Source organism: Hemicordylus capensis, chromosome 1, assembly GCF_027244095.1.
Source record: "Hemicordylus capensis ecotype Gifberg chromosome 1, rHemCap1.1.pri, whole genome shotgun sequence".
Taxonomy (NCBI): Eukaryota; Metazoa; Chordata; class Lepidosauria; order Squamata; family Cordylidae; genus Hemicordylus; species Hemicordylus capensis.
This window is the reverse complement of record NC_069657.1, coordinates 442,277,157-442,295,914: the sequence shown is the minus strand read 5'-3', so window position 1 is coordinate 442,295,914 and position 18,758 is coordinate 442,277,157. Positions and strand designations below refer to the sequence as shown.

The window sequence follows — 18,758 nt, the reverse complement described above, 5'->3', positions numbered from 1 at the left end:
TTTTATTTATGGTAATTTTAATTTGTTTATATGATTTTTAGGTTTGGGTTTGATTGTAAACCACCCTGAGATTTTATATAGGGTGGTATATAAATGTGACAAATACATAATAAATAAACTGTGTAAAGATCTGCAGTGTTACCTCAGCCTCCCCTCCTTCTCTTCTGACACCAAAGTGACCCCGTTGGGGTGGGGGGTGGAATCCTAATCCAAACAGCCAAGATTTTGCAATCAAAGCAGTAAGCCTATTCTATGGGTGTATGCAAATCACACTGCTTTGTATAATTTATTCTACTTAAATAAATTAAGCAAAGAAATTAAACAAGGGATGTATTCTTTCTTTCTTTTTTAAAGTCCCATGTCTGGCTTAAATATATGCCAGTGGTGCAAAGTTAAATACTTCTGCACTTGCCTATAAAGGGGACAGATCCTTGAGCTGGACTAAGAGAGCCAGGTCCAAATCTGCTCTCAAAGTTCACTGGATGATTCCAGGCCAGTCACTCTCTCAGAGCCTTACCTATCTTGCAGAACTATTGTGAAGGGAGGCAAGGACAACCCATATCGCCCTTAGCTCCTTGGAGGAGGGGTGGAATAAAAATAAAACAAACCAGTGTACATCCAGAATCTGCACTCATCTGGGGTGAAGCTCATAACTGAGTTTTCTAAGCAACACTGGAGCCTATAAACCAGGGGTTTCAAACTGCAAACCTCCTACAGATGTTGGCCTACAACTCCCATCATCCCGGGCTACTACCCATTGTGACTTGGGATGATGGGAGTTGTAGTCCAACAACAGTTGTAGGGCCACAGTTTGAAGCACCACTATAAACACTGGCTGACATCCAGAGTAAGTTATTCAAATAGTACTACTCGATAGAAGTGATTTAGTCTAGATGTCAGCCAGTTATATGTTTTAGACACCTCCCCCCTATATTCACTGAACTTCTATTGTGAACAGTTTTATCGTCTGCCAACCTGTGGTTTCCCATGAGAACTGTCAGTTCTGGAAATACTGACTGGACTCAAACTCTCATATTTAGCTGTCAGTATTAACCTTCGCTCATAAAGCAGCTTAACTTCCCAACCTAAATGAGGATAAATGTAACTTCTTTATCTTTATGGTTACTCTGATTTGGGGATACAGGGCAAGACGTTACAGGAAGGAAGAGGAGAGCTGGTCTTGTGGTAGCAAGCATGACTTGTCCCCATAGCTAAGCAGGGTCTGCCCTGGTTGCATATAAATGGGAGACTAGAAGTGTGAGCACTGCAAGATATTCCCCTCAGGGATGGAGCCGCCACTCTGGATAGAGCAGAAGGTTCCAAGTTCCCTCCCTGGCTTTTCCAAGACGGGGTTGAGAGAGATTCCTGCTTGCAACCTTGGAGAACCCGCTGCCAGTCTGTGAAGACAATACTGAGCTAGATAGACCAATGGTCTGACTCAGTAGATGGCAGTTTCCTGTAGGCTCAACTCAAATATATGTTTTTAGCTTGATGTTTTTATTGCTTGATGTTTTTACTGCTTTTATTGTATGTTTTAATTTTTGTAAACCGCCTTGGGGTTTTCTTTTAACGAAAGGCGGTATAGAAATGTAAAAATAAATGTAAAATAATAAATAAATAAATATAGGAAAATATCCCAGGAGTTGTTTAAAAGCAATTAAACAATGAATGAAGAGGTGCCATGGAATAACAGGCACCTAATGCATCTGCTTCCTTGGAGGTTTTCAATGAAAATTTCTGAAATTCGTTAGGTATGGAATATTTCTCATCAGGGAAAAGAATGTATATGGAAGCTCATGAAACCCATAACCATCCTGGTTATGATTCTGTGTTTGCATTCTGCGAACTGGGGATATAAGGAAATTTGTATCATAGAGAAATTACTACAGATGTAAACTCTGGATTCAATCCAAAGTCTTGCATTGTGCTGCTGTGACCTTCCTGGCCCAGCAGAAAACACAAGAAATGGAGCCCTCTACACATCTGGAAGTTGGACATGCAGTCATGAAATCACCACTGGTAGTTCCCAGGTCTTAGTGGGACAAGGATGTTCCTGTGTAGCTAGGCTGCTAAGGTACTTGTGCTGGCAAAGGCTGGTCTCGGCGTGTACAAAGGTTGTACTAGCACAGCACAAGACTGGTACAGATCTGGATTAAACTCACTGCACTGCTAAGATCTTATGAGGACATCAAACAATGGTCTCAATGCATTCCAGTGACAAATAATTCTGTGGCCTATTTTTATAGCAACAAACAGAAAATGAGAAAAATAAACATGAATGCAAACGGAGCATGACAACACAGGGAAAAAAAGAATAAGGTTCTAAATAAACTTTAATCGAAACATGCTTTGAGCATGCAGAGACAACACTGCGGGTGACAAATTGTTAACAAAATGATTAACACAAGCATGTTATGAAGACACATTTTTCATCATTGGAAGGTTAACTGCAAGTCAATTTAGTGGCTAGCTAATTCTTGAGGAATTTAAGAATTAATTTAACTGCAACATGACAGCAGAGGACGTGATGAAGTACCCCTTTGCTTTTCAAAGTGCAGGAATTGATACAATATTCAGTTTTTTCCCCTTTAGCCTCTGCACCATTAGGTAAGGAGTTGAGGCTCCTGAAATGAAATTTCAGCCAACATGTTGTTCTGTGAGATAGTACAATTTTGAGATGCAATTCTGCACCCAAACTATAGGCTATGATTGATAGAAGAAAATGAGCAGCATTCCTCACTGCTGGGGATTGCAAAGTTGACATTATTCTTTTTCTAGTTTTTGCACAGCATGCTAGCTCTATATAGCCAATATGACTACACAGAACATCTCTTAGGCATTCATGGCTACAGGACGGAACAGATCTGACTGCTCTCTTTTTTGCTTAAAATGTCAAAAAGGCACCACTGGTCCCTGCACATTTTAATGCACTTTGAGGGGCAGCGATCCGTTGTACAGGAAGCACCAAGACATGTAATTTACACTGATATACATATATCTAAAAAGCACTAAAAAGCTATTGTGATGATATCCTGACAAGAGAGAGAAAAAAAGAGACGTGCATGATAACGAAGAAAGACAAGTTTGCATGAAAGTATAAAATCTTAGTTTTCTTAGTCTTTGCAAATTTTGCCAGATACACTTTGAGAATCTAGTACACCTTGCATGAACTATGATGCAGGATACAGGGAAAGCAGATTTAACACACGTGGCTTGCTAATGCATCAGTTAAAAGCTGGCCCTTATGTAGGTGGTAGAGATTACAAAGTAAATACATTCTGAAATAGCAAGGCCAAAAAGCAAACTGCAGAATAATCACTTAACCTGGAGAAAGTTCACTACCGCTGATTATTCCCAACATGTCCACTTTTTCAAAAAGAGCCACCCATCAGCCAGGCCATAAACCCCTGACTATAAACCAAGCAAAACGTGTGTTAGGGGACAACTTTAAAATGACACTTCTACGCAGAATTACTTAATATATGAAGTAGTAACCTTCAAGGTATTGTTAACCATCTTTTACTAATAACAAAGGGAGGTTAAATTGGGATTTAATAAATGTTTTCTCCATTATTTCCATGTCTATATGGACTAGTGGTCTCAATTTAAGGATGGACACTGGATTAGTGGCTCTGATTACCTGGGCTCTGAATTTCACAGGGGAGCATCAGCCATTTCACCCTTCTCTTCCTATAATGACAATGGACATATCTCCACTTAGACCAGGGATTCTCAACGTGTGGGTCCCCAGATGTAATTGGACTTCAACTCCCATAATTCCCAACCAAAGGCCACTGAGGCTGGGGATTATGGGAGTTGAAGTCCAATAACATCTGGGGACCCACACGTTGAGAAACCCTCACTTAGACCATGGGTTCTCAACACTGGCTATCCAGCTGTTGTTGAACTACAACTTCCATAATCCCCAGTCACAATTTATTGTGGCTGGGGATTATGGGTATAGTAGTTCAACAACTAGAAAGCTATGTTTGTCGACCCCTGCTTTAGACTCATATGGTTTTATACCAGTTAGATTGTCATGGATAGCTTCTGTACAAAGAATCCTGGAAAACAGTTTAGTAAGCATGCTGAGATTATCTGCTAGAGAACACTAGCTCTCTCACAGACATCAATTTCCCAGAATTCCCTTGGGAAAAGGATTGCTGTTAACACACACTTAAGTCTAAAGTGTAAACACATCCATAGAGTACTTTACATGGGTCTATTTGTCACCCATGTCCCCATCCTATGATCATAAACCTGTAATTATTTGCTCCCAGGGCCACTGCCCCTGCTCCCCACTTACAGGACAGCAAGTGTGGTATAGTGGCTAGAGTGGTGGGTTTGGATGTGAGAACTCATATTCAAATCCCCATTAAACTGTAAAGCTCACTGTGCAGTCTTGGGCAACTAACAACCTTTCATCCAAAACTACCTCTACGGGAAGTTGTGAAAGTAAAATGAGGTAACCCTATGCACCTCACTCTGAGTTCCTTGGAAGATTCAAATGCAACCAATAAATATGGCACTGCCTAGTGGTGTCCAATTCATTACACCGCCTTTTTCTCCATCATGGAATTCAAGACGGCAGGATTCTCAGGTGGCCTCTCCTCCAGGCATTAACTAGACCAAGAGCAGCTTAGCTGCAGCAAGCTGGCTGCAACATATGCCTTCAGACCTCTCTTCTGTTCTTTTCCCTCTTCCCTATCTTGCACTTCACCTTTTGGGGATGAAAGTTTGGAGTCCACGAGCAGAGGGATCAGATGTAGACTATGAAGCAGTCTTAAAAGTGTGCGCTTGTGTGTGTACTCCATGAAGTTATCTTGCAAATCCTTTCCTATAATGAACATCTAAGGTGGATGGTCATTTGCAGAGGAGAGTTCACTTTTCTCCTTCTTCCACAACGGTCGAGAGGACCTACCTGCCTCAACAGGAAGGAACTTCTGTTTTCCTTTACCAGCTTTGCCACTAATGCACACTCCTACTATTCCCCACTTCAGGAAGGGAGAAGGAAAGCACTGACGAGAGGCTGATATAACCATGCTTGCCCTATGGGGAAAAGCAGGCCCTGAGCTACACATGCGAGGCGACAGAAGGTTGAGGTGCCAGAGTGGGCTGTGCCACTCCGGACTGCGAGTGGTAGATCTCATTTCTAATGCTTCAGAATGTAAAACAAAACAAACAAATAAAAATACTGGCACAGCAGTGAGAAAGATTCTAATTCAGTCTGCTCCCTACTGTGCTAGTTTTCCATGTGTAGGGGGTTTTTATATGTAGGGCAGCATTCAAAAATTTGACTCCCCCCCCCCCCGGCAGTCCATTCTGGGACCTCAGGAGTCTATCCCTTTGTTCTATCAGGTTTAGGGATATGGAGAACCAGTTCATGATCAGTGTTCCCTCTAACAGGGATTCCCAGATGTTGTTGACTACAACTCTCAGAAACCCCAGCTGCAATGGCTTTTGCTTGGGGATTATGGGAGTTGTAGCCAACAACATCTGGGAATCCCTGTTAGAGGGAACACTGTTTATGATCAAACTAGACTGCTGCAAACCTGGCTGGTTTGAACGGTTCAACTGCAAACCTCTTTGAACCAGTTTGGGCTGGTTTGGGCCGGTTCCAGCTGATCGTGTTGACCAAACCAGTTCACATGCCTGTGGTTTGGTCTGAATTTAGACTGAACCATGCCAACTGATCTGTGCACATCCCTAACCAGGCTGACAAGACTGCAGAGTTGAAAGTCAAGGATGCTTCACTCTATAAGCCTCTTCATATGAGCATCTAAACCTAAGTTATCTGCCTCTAACCTAGAGCTGCATGGTCATGTGAACCAGGGCAAATGCCCCAAGCCCTGGTAGTCCAAATCTGGGTAACCCTGCTTCTAACCCTCAGTCTTAACCCAGGTTAGTGAAGAGCAGGGGCACTTACCTGGGCTTGTTGATAGTGTGTCCACTTTTTGCTATGTTTCCAGCTGGGAGAGTGCTACGATTCAATGAGCTGCTAGCTGTGAATGAGCTGTTCTGTACAGCTCACTCTATGGTCCCATGCTAGCAATGACTTGAATAGGGCTGGGCCCACCTCCTGCCCCCTCATGGCCAATCAGAGCATGGCTGCTGAAATAATGGGTTTTCCTACCTCCTGGCCACAAAGTGCATTGTGAGAAGGTTATCCCAATTCTTGGTGGCCTTCCTGGCTCTGAGCTCACTAGTGTATCTCCAATGGGGGCTCTGCTCATCTTAGAGTATGGGGTAAGAACTCTTCCAAACCCCAAACCACCCTCTTCTGATTGTCTGCAAGCTCTATGTGTCCCTTAGTGTGATGCCCCCACAACATAATTTCTGTTTTCTGCTCCTCTAGCCAGCAGCACATGCACCTGGCAGAGTAATGCCAAAAGGGAGGAAGAATACAGATTTCAAGATCGACCCCCAGGCCCAACTCACTTGGCACAAGGAAAAACAGGAGCTGAATAGTTTTCAACAATTCTAGTACTGTAAGTAGATCTGCATATCATCTTGGATTTTTACATTTTAAAAACCAACAGTTCTTATTATCTTAATTTAATTTACAATTGCATTGTTTTAAAAATCACCTAGAGCACCAATTTCATCAAAAGACCTTGTTGGGGTATGGATTGTCTTCAAGCAGGGGTTCTTAAACTTGGGTCCTCAGGTGTTGCTGGACTACAATTCCCATCACTCTCAACCAGCAACATCTTGGGACTAAAGTTTGAGAACCCTGTCTTAATGTAAGGTGTTTTCAAAATCACCTTACACAGAGAGCAAACCTCCCTACCATGGTAGGAACAGTTACTGTGAGCAAGGCAAAGGTGGCCTGCTCTCTATTCTTCATGCAAGATTATAGTCTCAAAAAACATGGTAAACATGGCAGCCCCTTCTTTAAGATAGCTGAGGCTGACATTCTTGGGTGAGTCCCATTGATTTCAATGGAACGTAAGTGCTTGTATGAGAAATCAGAATCTAATCTTACTACTGCTCCATTACAAGACTAGCATACCTTTAAGGCCATGGCATTATCACGGTGTACAATGAGAAGAGCTGAACCCCATGGCTAAGCAAAAGGAGCACTGGTGGAATCCCTTCCAAAGCTAATAAGATACCAAAGATCAAGTTGACTGCTAATGTTTGCAGTATCCTGGCCTCTTAACTTTATTGTCAGCTCCAGGGTTCATTTTGCTTGGAATGTCAAACAACTGATTAACCTCTTGGCTTTTATTCTTAGCACAGAGGCTTCTCTCCCCCACTGTATTCCCATCCATCCCCATTTTGCCTTTTCTGCCAGATTCCCTTCTGTCTGTAAGCTTGGATCATGTACATAAGGCGTTTGCTGATAATGCAGCGGGCTTGCGGGTATTATTCTTGTACTCAAAGCTGTTAGTAGAGCTAGAAGCGTCATACCTGTCAGACGCTACTTCTCATCTTCCATTACGATGAAATCTCATTACATTTCAATTACTCACATAAAGGGACGGCTTTAGCTGCAAAAATCTTAATGCTATTAAAGAAATGAAAAACTCACAACAAAAGAGCATGAAACAAAAGTGCTGTGGCAATACAACCAAGTGCCTGAAGGCATTCAAATAGTGAGCATTGGAGTCAGGGAAAATGTGTATGTAGGCATGGTCAAAGAGCAAGTCTGTTGGATGTGAGTGTGTGTGATGATGGCTACTCATTAAATAAAAGTTGAATGGAGTGGGGGGGGAGGGAGGGGGGGGCAGTAAAGGGGATTTGAAAACAAACAAATCAAGGAGGAATTGAAAGAAAAGCAGCAAACAGCCAGCAAATGGCTTTGCATCTCAGAGTCCAGACCGAGGCCGGTCACTGGCTGTCCATCTACTAAAGTTTTTGTAGTTTTGGTAGGTTTGGGAGCGATAACTAACCCGGGGAGATTCCTGGTCGGGTGGCAAGCCATTCTGGGAGACCTGTTCTCCTTTTGTGCCATCCCTGCAGGGAGAAAACAAAAACAATGCAATTGTAGGACATTAGAAGCTGTTATGGATTGCCTCTCATTAGACGACTTTCCATACCCCAGTATTAAGGTTAGACATAACCTTTATCAGGAAACTGCAGGGGGTGCAAAGCTCCAACTTCGGAAATACGCTCAGAAGCTCAGAGTACTGTATTTGACAATAGGCTAGTTCACACAATTATTGATTGATTGTTAAATTTATTTACCGCCTTCCATTAAAACAATCCCAAGTCAGTTTACAGCAAAATTTAAAAACAAGATTGCAAAAAAGACACAATTAAAATATTAAGCTAAAAAATAAAACAAATCTGATTAAAAATTTAAAACACAAGCATAAAAGCAATACAGAGTACAAAGAGCAGCAGCAGAGACGATCAAATAAAACCCTGGGTAAAAAACCACAATTTAACATGCTTTCTAAAAGCTGTGATGGAAACCGAGGAGCGAATAGCCACCGGGAGAGCATTCTAGAGTCCGGGGGCAGCAACAGAGAAGGCAGGACAAGTCTAGGTAGGACAAGCATCTTATTCAAATTTGGGAGCTGTGCACATTCCCATTTTGTGATAGTGCAAGTAAAAAGCAAAGTAGGAGGCAGGGAAAGTGATCATGTGCAAAGCTCACACTGGGTATGAGGGCTCCATCTTACCCAGCAGCTGTAAGTAAAAGTGTGCCGACGAGTCGGTGTCGACTCCTGGAGACCACAGAGCCCTGTGGTTGTGTCTTTGGTAGAATACAGGAGGGGTTTACCATTGCCATCTCCTGCACAGTATGAGATTATACCATTTAGCATCTTTCTATATCGCTGCTGCCCGATATAGGTGCTTCCCATAGTCTGGGAAACATACCAGCGGGGATTCGAACCGGCAACTTCTGGCTTGCTAGTCAAGTCATTTCCCTGCTGCATCACCAGATGTTTAATGAGGTAGGAGGGCTTTTTCTTCTACCTCATTAAACAGCTGGGTACAGCTGGTGGGTAAGACAGAGCCCTCCTACGCAGTGTGAGCCTCAAATGTGAGGCTCACCTTGCTTTTTACTTGCACACACAATTGCAAAAGGGGAATGTGCCTAGCACACAAACTTGGGTAGGATGCTTGTCTGCCCAATTAATCTTCATGTAAACTAGCCTAATAATTAACATATGAAAAGAACTTGAGAGAAGTTCCTACTAAAAATGCTAGTTTAATTTCAAGGCTTCTAGTAAAAGGTGTCGACTCTTGGCAACCACAGAGCCTTGTGGTTTTTCTTTGGTAGAATACAGGAGGGGTTTACCATTGCCTCCTCCCATGCAGTATGAGATGATGCCTTTCAGCATCTTCCTAGATCGCTGCTGTCTGATATAGGTGTTTCTGGGAAACATACCAGCGGGGATTAGACCTGGTAACCTCATGCTTGCTAGGCAAGTCATTTCCTCGCTGTGCCATTAGCTGGCTTTTCAAGGCTTCTAGTAAAGCATATATATGATCTGCTCCAAACTGCTCACTCAGAGCATATTACATCTATTTTGAAAGAGTTGCACTGGCTGCCAATTGGTTTCTGGATCCAATTCAAGGTGCTGGTTATTACCTTTAAAGTCCCAGCCCTTAATGGTTTTTTATTATTATTAATAAACTTTCCAAAAATGGCTCAGGGTGGTTTACACAGAAAAATAAAAAATAAAAAATAAGATGGATCCCTGTCCCCTAAGGGCTCACAATCTAAAAAGAAACATAAGATAGACACCAGCAACTGGTGGATAGGGCCAGTTACTCTCCCGCTGCTAAATAAAGAGAATCACCATGTTAAAAGGTGCCTCTTTGCCAAGTTAGCAGGGGTTAGGGTCCTGGATACCTGAAGAACCGCCTGCTCCCAAGGGTTTCAACTAAAGATCTTTTTGTTTGTTCAGGCTCTTATCCCTTAGGGGGTCTCTCAACTTTCCTGCTTCCCTTTGTCTTTTTTATGGTTGTGTGTGCGTGTGATGGGTTTTTTTTGTTTTTGTTTACTGTTTAACTGATTTTAAGGTTTTAAATGTGATTTTTATGGAGTTATATTGTATTTTAACTTCTCTAAACTGCCTTGGGATGCCTTATGAAAGGCGGTATAAAAACTGAGCAATAAATAAATAAAAATATAGCACAAAGTGCAAGACATCAAAACTCAATTCATTACAAAGGGCTTTATATAAAAGTTCATTTTAAGGAGTGTTAGTTCACAGAGCATAACTACAAGAAGTGTCAAGTGAAGTGCCCAAAGGCAGCCTAGCTATGCATTTAGATTTTCCTTTTTAATCCTAACATTTATCATGACTATACAAAATCATAATTTAGAGATATAGGTCAACATTCCAATCTTCTCTTAATAGAAAACCTGTCATCACATAAACTGTTTGATTATTTTTCTTTGATCTATTGTTACTTTAATTCAGATTTATAAATTAACCCCTTTCATGTAGATTTAAATCCCCTCACTAATCCTTATGTTTGAGGAGCAAAAACGGATACATAGATAGCTAAACTGGATTAACTGTTTCAAAACACTGTTTGTGCAAAACACAAGCATCTTGAAAAACACTGGGTTTCAGTTGAACACAGTTAAAAGATCACAATTTTCTAAGTCTAAAGTGAATCAAATGGTTGAAAAGAAACAAGTTGTTCTAGTCAGAACTAATCAGCCTACTTTCCTTTCACTGTCTACATCTGGACTAAATCTGATGCGAATCGAGGTCCACAAGTTAGATCTCTTGTGCCTCAAATGTTCATGTGTCCGCCATCTTGGATCGGGGTGAATGTCATCATTACAAACTTCACCATTGAGGTGTCCCTGTGTGTCACTCACTACAGCTGTTCCAAATTTGATTCAAATCGGTTAGACAGTCCTCAAGTTAGTGCACTTGTGCCTCAAAAGTTTATGCATCCGCCATCTTGGATCGAGGTAGGTGACATCATCACAAACTACACCATTGGGGCATCACTATGTGTCACTACAGCTGCAGCAAATATGGTTCGAATTGGTTAGGTGGTTCAAAAGTTAACCCACTTGCACCTCAAACACATGTCCGCCATCTTGCATTGGTGTGGATGACAGCATCACAAACTATGTCGTTGAAGTGTCCCTTTCTGTCCCTACAACTATATCCGATTTGGTTCATATTGGTCTAGGCGTTGCGAGGTTGATAGTGGGGGACACACACACAGAATGTCGGGTGATCTCATAAGCCTACTGGAAAGTAGGCTAAAAATGGGTGATTGTATTTCAACATCCATGGCAGAAGCGACTTGCCCATTGCTCAAGTCTTGCATCTGGAGCACCTTCTGGGGCACACTGTTCACACCTGTGTGGGCTTCACTCCTGCCTCCTGAACTGAGAAAGGGCTGTGTTTTCTAATACTACTTAGAAAACACAGCCCTTTGTGGCTGCCCATTAGGCCTAGGAATGTTCAAAGCTGCCTCATACCAAGTCAGGTAATTGGTCCACCTAGCCCAGCACTGTCTATTTTGGGAATGACTCTCCAGGTTTGCAGGCAGGAGTCTTTCCTTCCCAGCTCCTACCTGGAGCCTGGGACCTTCTGTATGCAAAGCTGATGCTCTGCATTGGACAATGGCTCCTCCAATGTGGTGAACATATGAAGCTGCCTTAGAGTGAGGCAGACTCCTGGTCCATCTAGCTCAACATCGTCAACACTGACTGACAAAGATTCTTCAGAGTTTCAGACAGGGGTCTTTCAATGGCTGCCTAGAGAGCAAAGCCTCCATAGCTGATTTCAAAGCTTGGGGCAGGAGTTCTCAAACAGGTCTCCAGATGTTGTTGGACTACAACTGACATCATTCCCAGCCACCATAGTTTAGGGTAGAACTGCCACAATTTCAGTCCTCCATCTGCTGACTACTACTCCCATCATCCCCAGCTTATGTGGCCAACAGTCAAGGATGATGGGAGTTGTTGTCTAGCAACAGCTGGAGGGCCAAAGCTGGGCAGCTCTAATTTAGGGTTTCAGTGGCAGAAGCCAGTAGAGGTCTGCAATTTGATTCACCCTTGAATCATTTCAGGTTGAATCAGGGTGATTTGCAAATTCTACTCTGAATCAAATTGCCCTCAAAATAAGGGGCTTGATTCAGAGTCGATGAAAATCACCCCCAGTTTGACCTGAGTCAATCTGGGTGATTCAAATGCCATTTTGAGGCCCATTTTGCTGGGGAAATGGGCCTCAAAATGGTGCCTTTTCCCAGGGAGAGCTGGTCTACCAATTGGGATCAGAGGGTAGACCAGTCCTCCACTCCAGACAGTGTGTCAGCCCTCCTCAGAGGACTGGTCTACTTGGGTAGACTAGCCTTCCATGTTCCAAGGAGTGCAGATGCTCCAAGTCCGGACGGGAGGACTGGTCTACCTGCCAACCCCAATTAGTAGACCAGTTCTCCTGTTTTTCCAGGGTAGCCTAGCTCTCCCTGTAAAATGGCAGTTGAATCACTAAAAGTGATTTGAGTGATTCGAGGTTAATTTGTGGAGGCAGCCGGCCAAATCGGCTGTTCTCAACAAGTCAATTCAAGGTTTTTGTACTCAAATCGAATAGCAAAAATTGATTTGTGCACACTCTTAAAAGCCAGCACTTTAAACTGAGCCTGGAAACAAACTGGTAGCCAGTGTAACTGGGACAAAATAGGTAAAGTGCCATTCACATTGATGGTGCTATGTGCTGTACATAAATGCACACAAATTAATTAAGTTATTTATTGATTAGCCTGTGGCAGGTAACCAGACTCCACTTTTCTTGAGAGCTTTCCAGACTGACCGTTCATAGTCCTCACTATGACTCTACCTCTGGTCTGCATTTTCTGCTTTTTGTTCCAGCCCACCCAGCCCACTTACCATTGCTGAGGCTCCTCTCCAGTCTTAGGGCTTGGCTCTGGAGAAGGAGGCTGCCTCTTCCGCTCTTCTTCCTCTTGCTGTCTACGTACTTCCAACAATTCCAACTGGGGGAGTAATAAGAGTGGAGCATTAGCAGAACAACAGCTCAGCATGGTTTCATTCCCAACACTTTTGGTCAAAGCAGCAATCTAAAAATATACAAGTTAGTGTAGGTGAAATAGTAGAAGTAGTAAATAAAGAGGAAGAGAAGCATTTGTATAATATACAGTCATCCCTTGCCAACCGCGAAGGTCCAGTTCCAGCAAAACCTTGCCACTGGCAAATTCGTAGTTGGTGAGGCATTAAAGTATATGGGAAACAGGGGGTAAGGGGAACCATGGTCGTGGAAAGACCAAAAAATAAAGAATCCCCCTCCCCAAAAAAATTTCCCCAATCCCCCCAAACTCCCTTAAAATCACCAAGCATCAGCAAGAGAAGTGCACAGATTGAATCTCTGGACATTTTTAACACGCCCCCAAATCACTAAACGGTACTTTTGAACAACCCCCCCATAAGTAAAAATCACTTTAAATCATGAGTAGTCGGCAGAGTCACCAAGAGGAATGAGTGGACTGAACCTCTGAACCCCCCAAAATGACAACACCTCCCAAAAAAATCTCACCAAACTGTGAATACGCAGGTCACAGCTGGCAAGACATATCCCAATTTCCCAAGCGCGGATACTCAAAACTATGATTGGGAAAACCGTGATTGGGGAGGGATAACTGTAATTTAAACCAGAACTGCCCAACTTTGGCCCTCCAGCTGTCGTTGAACTAAAACTCCCATCATCCCCAGCTACAGTGGACAATCGTAAGGGGTGATGGGAGTTGTAGGCCAATATCTGCTGGAGGTTGTGCAGCCCTGTTTGAAACCCTCCAGTTTGAACTGTGAGCAGCGCAGTTTCCAGGTACACTTCTCTCCCGCTATAGCTCCCCATGTTGCAGCCCACACCATTGCTGAGGGGCCCCTGACCATCAGCATTTTTGGAGGAACAAGGAGTTTCAGTAGAGAGGAGGGAGTGGGGTAGGGGTGTGCACGGAACTGGTTCTGTGGACACCCAGGAGGCGAGTCGCTTTAAGTGCCCTTGCCTCCCCCAGAACGCTTCCTCCTCCAGCGCTGCTTCAAAAACTGTTGGCTGGCTGTATACCCTCTTACCGACCCAGCTAGCAAAAAACCCGGTAGTGGCGGGCACTTCCAGTTTTACACTGATGGGGGCAGCAAGAGGATGGACATACAGCTGCCCTGCACCAGTGGTTTTTGAAGCAGCACCAGAGGGGGAAGAGCAGCAGAGGAGGTAAGGCCACCCTCCCCAAGCCTTTAAAGCAACCCCCCCACATTCAAACCGGTTCAAACACAGAGTTTCCAAACCGGTTTGGCATTCTAGGAATAGAATGCCAAACTGCTTTGTGCACAACCCTAGAGCTGGGGAGATGCCTTGTAGTAGTGCTCATTGTGTGAGCACTACTCTGGACACTAGCCCATGTGATTAACTGGCCACAAGTTCTTTAATTATGTGGCAGCCTTAGAGAGAACCCAAACAGGCTCCCAGTGACTCACCGTAGTAAGTCTCTCAAGTGCTGAAAATCTCTCGTCCCAAGTAGCTGCAGACTTTTCAAATGCTTCATGCCTCTTGATGAGTTTTTCCACTTCGTCCACACTTTGCCCAATCTCGCGGCTCGAAAGGTACGGCTCCTGGCCCAGCAGCCAGGCCTCAGCAACACTGGCGTCCCTTGAAAACTGATGAACCTCCAAAACTAAGGGGAAATCAGAAGCATTGGATGCTCAAGACCAACAAATGCTAAATAACAGCCACAGCAAGTCTGCTAACTGAGCAAAGAGGCACATTTCAAAATTCTACAGCTCTCTAATATATAGCTGATGGAGACCAATTGTCCTTGTTCATCCTAGAATATTATTCCACCCAATGGCTGTTGCTGGTGTCTCCCATGGGTTTCATTTTTAGAGCACGAGCCCTTTGGGCAGGGAACCATCTTCTTATTCCTTTTACTATGTAAACAGCTTTGAGAACTCAAGAAGTGGTGGTCCATTCTAACCATAGTTCAAACTAGGCTCAAACTCTGGTCTCAGATCCTGTTTTGTTAAACCACAGTGGCTGACATCCAGACTAAACTACTCAACAGAACAACTCAGGAGTTATTCTAAAAGACTGCTAAAGTTCAACAGGACTTTTTCCTCCAATGAATTTAGTAAAGATGTCAGTCAATAAGATTGATATTTAAATATAGCAAATAATAACAAACTAATAAACAAAGTAAACTAACAAATAAATAGGCCAAAGTGAACCTGAGACTCACATGTTTCTCTTCCCCTTTTCTGCTCTGGAAACCATGGCTTATTTGAATTGTGGTTAGTTTAACAAAAACAGGGTCTGAAACCCGTCTGTCTGAACTCTAACCACAGTTAGAATGAACCACAGCTTAGCAAGTTTGGATGTAATTAGAAACTGTGGTGTATTCAAAACTGAAAGCGGAAGCTTTCAGTCTCCTCCCCTGTATTTGTGAAAGAGGAGGGGAAGGGAGAGAGGAGTGTGCAATCCCAAGCCATATTGCAGTGTATTCACAATAATCTAAAGCACGGTTTAGAAGCACAGAATCATGGCATGTTAGAGTTGGAAGGGACTTTGGAGGTCTTCTAGTCCAACTCCCTCCTCAATGCAAGCAACTGCTATGGTATCCCTGCCTGGCCTTGGAAAACATCCTGTGAAGGAGAGCCCATCACTCTGTGAGGGAGACTGTTCCACTGTCAAACAGCTCTTAGAGTTAGGAAATTTCTCCTCATGCCTAGCCGAAATCTGCTTCCATGCAATTCCAACCCATTGAAAACCAGTCAACAATATGCAGGAAAGATAGCAACCTAAAATTAACAGCAAACAAAGCTCGTGTTCTTCTAAAAATGCAAAGAATTCTTACTCAGTCTCAGCCACTCCCATCTGTCTTCCCATTTGTCAATCATTTCTTTTCTCTTCTCTGTCAACTGCAATAGCTTTTCTTTGATCTGCATGGAATTAAAGAATAGAACATTAGGACGGTGCTAGACACTTCTTCTTCTTGTTAACCATACGGACACAGCTCCTGTTCTTGGTGTTCCCAACATCCAGCATCATGTTACTACTCTGCTACAGTGAGGGAAATAAGTATTTGATCCCCGGCTGATTTTGTCCGTTTGCCCTCTGACACAGAAATGACCAGGCTATAATTGGAATGGTAGGTCTATTGTAGCTGTGAGAGACAGAATAACAACAAACAAACCCTCAAAAGCCCAGTGCCCAAAAGTCAGCGATGGATTTGCATTGTAGTGAGGGAAATAAGTATTCGATCCCCTATCAACCAGCAAGATTTCAGGCTCCCAGGTGTCTTTTCACTATATGCAGGTAACGAGCTGAGATTGGGAACACCCTCTGTAAGGGATTGCTCCTAATCCCAGCTTGTTACAGTACCTGTATAAAAGACACCTGTCCATAGAAACAAGCAATCACTCAGCTTCCAAACTCACCACCATGCCCAAGACCAAAGAGCTGTTGAAAGATGTCAGGGACAAGGTTGTAGACCTGCACAAGGCTGGACTGGGCTACAGGACTATCGCCAAGCAGCTTGGTGAGAAGGTGACTACAGTTGGCACGATAACTCGCAAATGGAAGAAGCACAAAATAACTGTCAATCTCCCTTGGTCTGGGGCTCCATGCAAGATCTCACCTCGTGGAGTTGCAATGATCATGAGAACGGTGACAAAGCAGCCCAGAACTACATGGGGGGAACTTGTCAATGATCTCAGGGCAGCTGGAACCATAGTCACCAAGAAAACAATTGGTAACACACTATGCCGTGAAGGACTGAAATCTTGCAGTGCCCGCAAGGTCCCCCTGCTCAAGGCAGCACATGTACAGGCCCGTCTGCAGTTTGCCAATGCACATCTGAATGATCCAGAGGAGAACTGGGCGAAAGTGTTGTGGTCAGATGAGACCAAAATCAAGCTCTTTGGCATCAACTCAACTCGCTGTGTGTGGAGGAGGAGGAATGCTGCCTATGAGCCCAAGAACAACCATCCCCACCGTCAAACATGGAGGTGGACACATTATGCTTTGAGGGTGTCTTTCTGCTAAGGGGACAGGACACCTTCACCACATCGAAGGGACGATGGATGGGACCATGTACCGTCAGATCTTGGGTGAGCACCTCCTTCCCTCAGCCAGGGCATTGAGAATGGGTCGTGGATGGGTATTCCAGCATGACAATGACCCAAAACACACAGCCAAGGCAACAAAGGAGTGGCTCAAGAAGAAGCACATGAAGGTCCTGGAGTGGCCCAGCCAGTCTCCAGACCTTAATCCCACAGAAAATCTGTGGAGGGAGCTGAAGGTTCGGGTTGCCAAACATCAGTCTCGAAACCTTTCTGACTTGGAGAGGATCTGCAAAGAGGAGTGGGACAACATCCCTCCTGGGTTGTGTGCAAACCTGGTGGCCAACTACAAGAAACGTCTGACCTCTGTGATTGCCAACAAGGGTTTTGCCACCAAGTACTAAGACATCTTTTGTGAAGGGATCGAATACTTATTTCCCTCACTACAATGCAAATCCATCGCTGACTTTTGGGCACTGGGCTTTTGAGGGTTTGTTTGTTGTTGTTCTGTCTCTCACAGCTACAATAAACCTACCATTCCAATTATAGCCTGGTCATTTCTGTGTCAGAGGGCAAACGGACAAAATCAGCAGGGGATCAAATACTTATTTCCCTCACTGTATATATTGAAAATTAAAAGCTATGTTTCTAGGCTTCCTGTTTGAAGACCTTCACACCCACAGAGCACCCTAAAGATAACAGAGCAAACATTAAAAGAAACACAACTTTCAAAGACAAAGGGTGCCTCTTTTAATCTGAAATTGCTGGAAGGCTGAGAGACATTTGGAAATGTGACTAATTCAGAATTAAGGTAAGAATCAAACAAAAACAATGTCACTGCCTTTCTTTGTCTTAAAACCCTGCTGACACCTCTGTCCACTTTATATATCTCCACTGCCACTAATCTCTTATTATTCTTAATCTAAAATCCCCTCCTGCAGTAGGCAGTAATAAGGTGTGAGCATTAAAAAGAACAACTGGTAAAATACAGGACTTTAGTTTTTTTTAATATATAGATAGATAGATAGTATGCTAACTTTTATTCAGTAAATTCACAGTTTTTCAGTCAGCTGTTAAAGAATGGAGGAAAGGGGGGGAATAAATAATACTGTATACTGAAGAGGTTGAAGGGGTTGGTTAAATGGCAGGTCTTAGTTCTATATCCTATTGAACCCACAATCCAGATTTCCTTTATTCCCTGGAGCCTCTGGAATTCCAGCCCCAGAATAAAGTGACACCTCCTTCCGGCCAGCTGTTGGTTTGTGGTTGACCGTTGAGCACTGAAGAATCCGTGGCAGTTCTCAGTTGCCCAAGATGAGGCCAGGGCCTGACACACAACCTTCTGAATGGAACCACACTACCTGCTCCCCCTCAGCTTTCCCCAGCGGCCAGCTTCATTGTGTCTTCCTGAGTTCCCTTTCCCACTCAGCTCTTTTCAAATTCACCTGAGCTCCCTCAGAAGACTCCCTCCAGAGGCACGAGTCTGAAAGACAACCACCTTTCCTCTTCAGGCAGAGCTTGTCAATCCGAGCCCAGTTATCAGCCTTGAAACTGACTGGCCAGTACCTTCCCCCATGGAGCTCTTCTATTAGTCTGTTCAGGATGTCATCTAAACCCTTTAGTTTTTAAATGGAGCTACTGTCTTTACAGAAGACAGGACTCGAACCAGCCATCCAGTAAAGCAACCCTTCACTAATTTACAATGTTTCTGCTCCAGTTCACCCAGAGAACAGAGATAAAATGTAAACATCTACCA

The 18,758-nt window shown here is 43.6% G+C and overlaps 1 protein-coding gene across 3 annotated transcripts in view; it reads right to left on the bottom strand.

The window, feature by feature from the left end:
* Positions 1 to 18,758, bottom strand: part of SPTBN1 (spectrin beta, non-erythrocytic 1) — a 277,913-nt gene that overhangs the window by 18,974 nt on the left and 240,181 nt on the right. For all 3 annotated transcript variants that reach the window (XM_053245880.1, XM_053245883.1, XM_053245886.1), the window contains 4 exons: positions 15,796 to 15,880; positions 14,423 to 14,619; positions 12,824 to 12,927; positions 7,896 to 7,959 (listed from right to left, as the gene is read on the bottom strand). In XM_053245880.1, the coding sequence (XP_053101855.1) occupies positions 7,896 to 7,959; positions 12,824 to 12,927; positions 14,423 to 14,619; positions 15,796 to 15,880 (450 nt within the window). The remainder of the gene's footprint in view (positions 1 to 7,895; positions 7,960 to 12,823; positions 12,928 to 14,422; positions 14,620 to 15,795; positions 15,881 to 18,758) is intronic.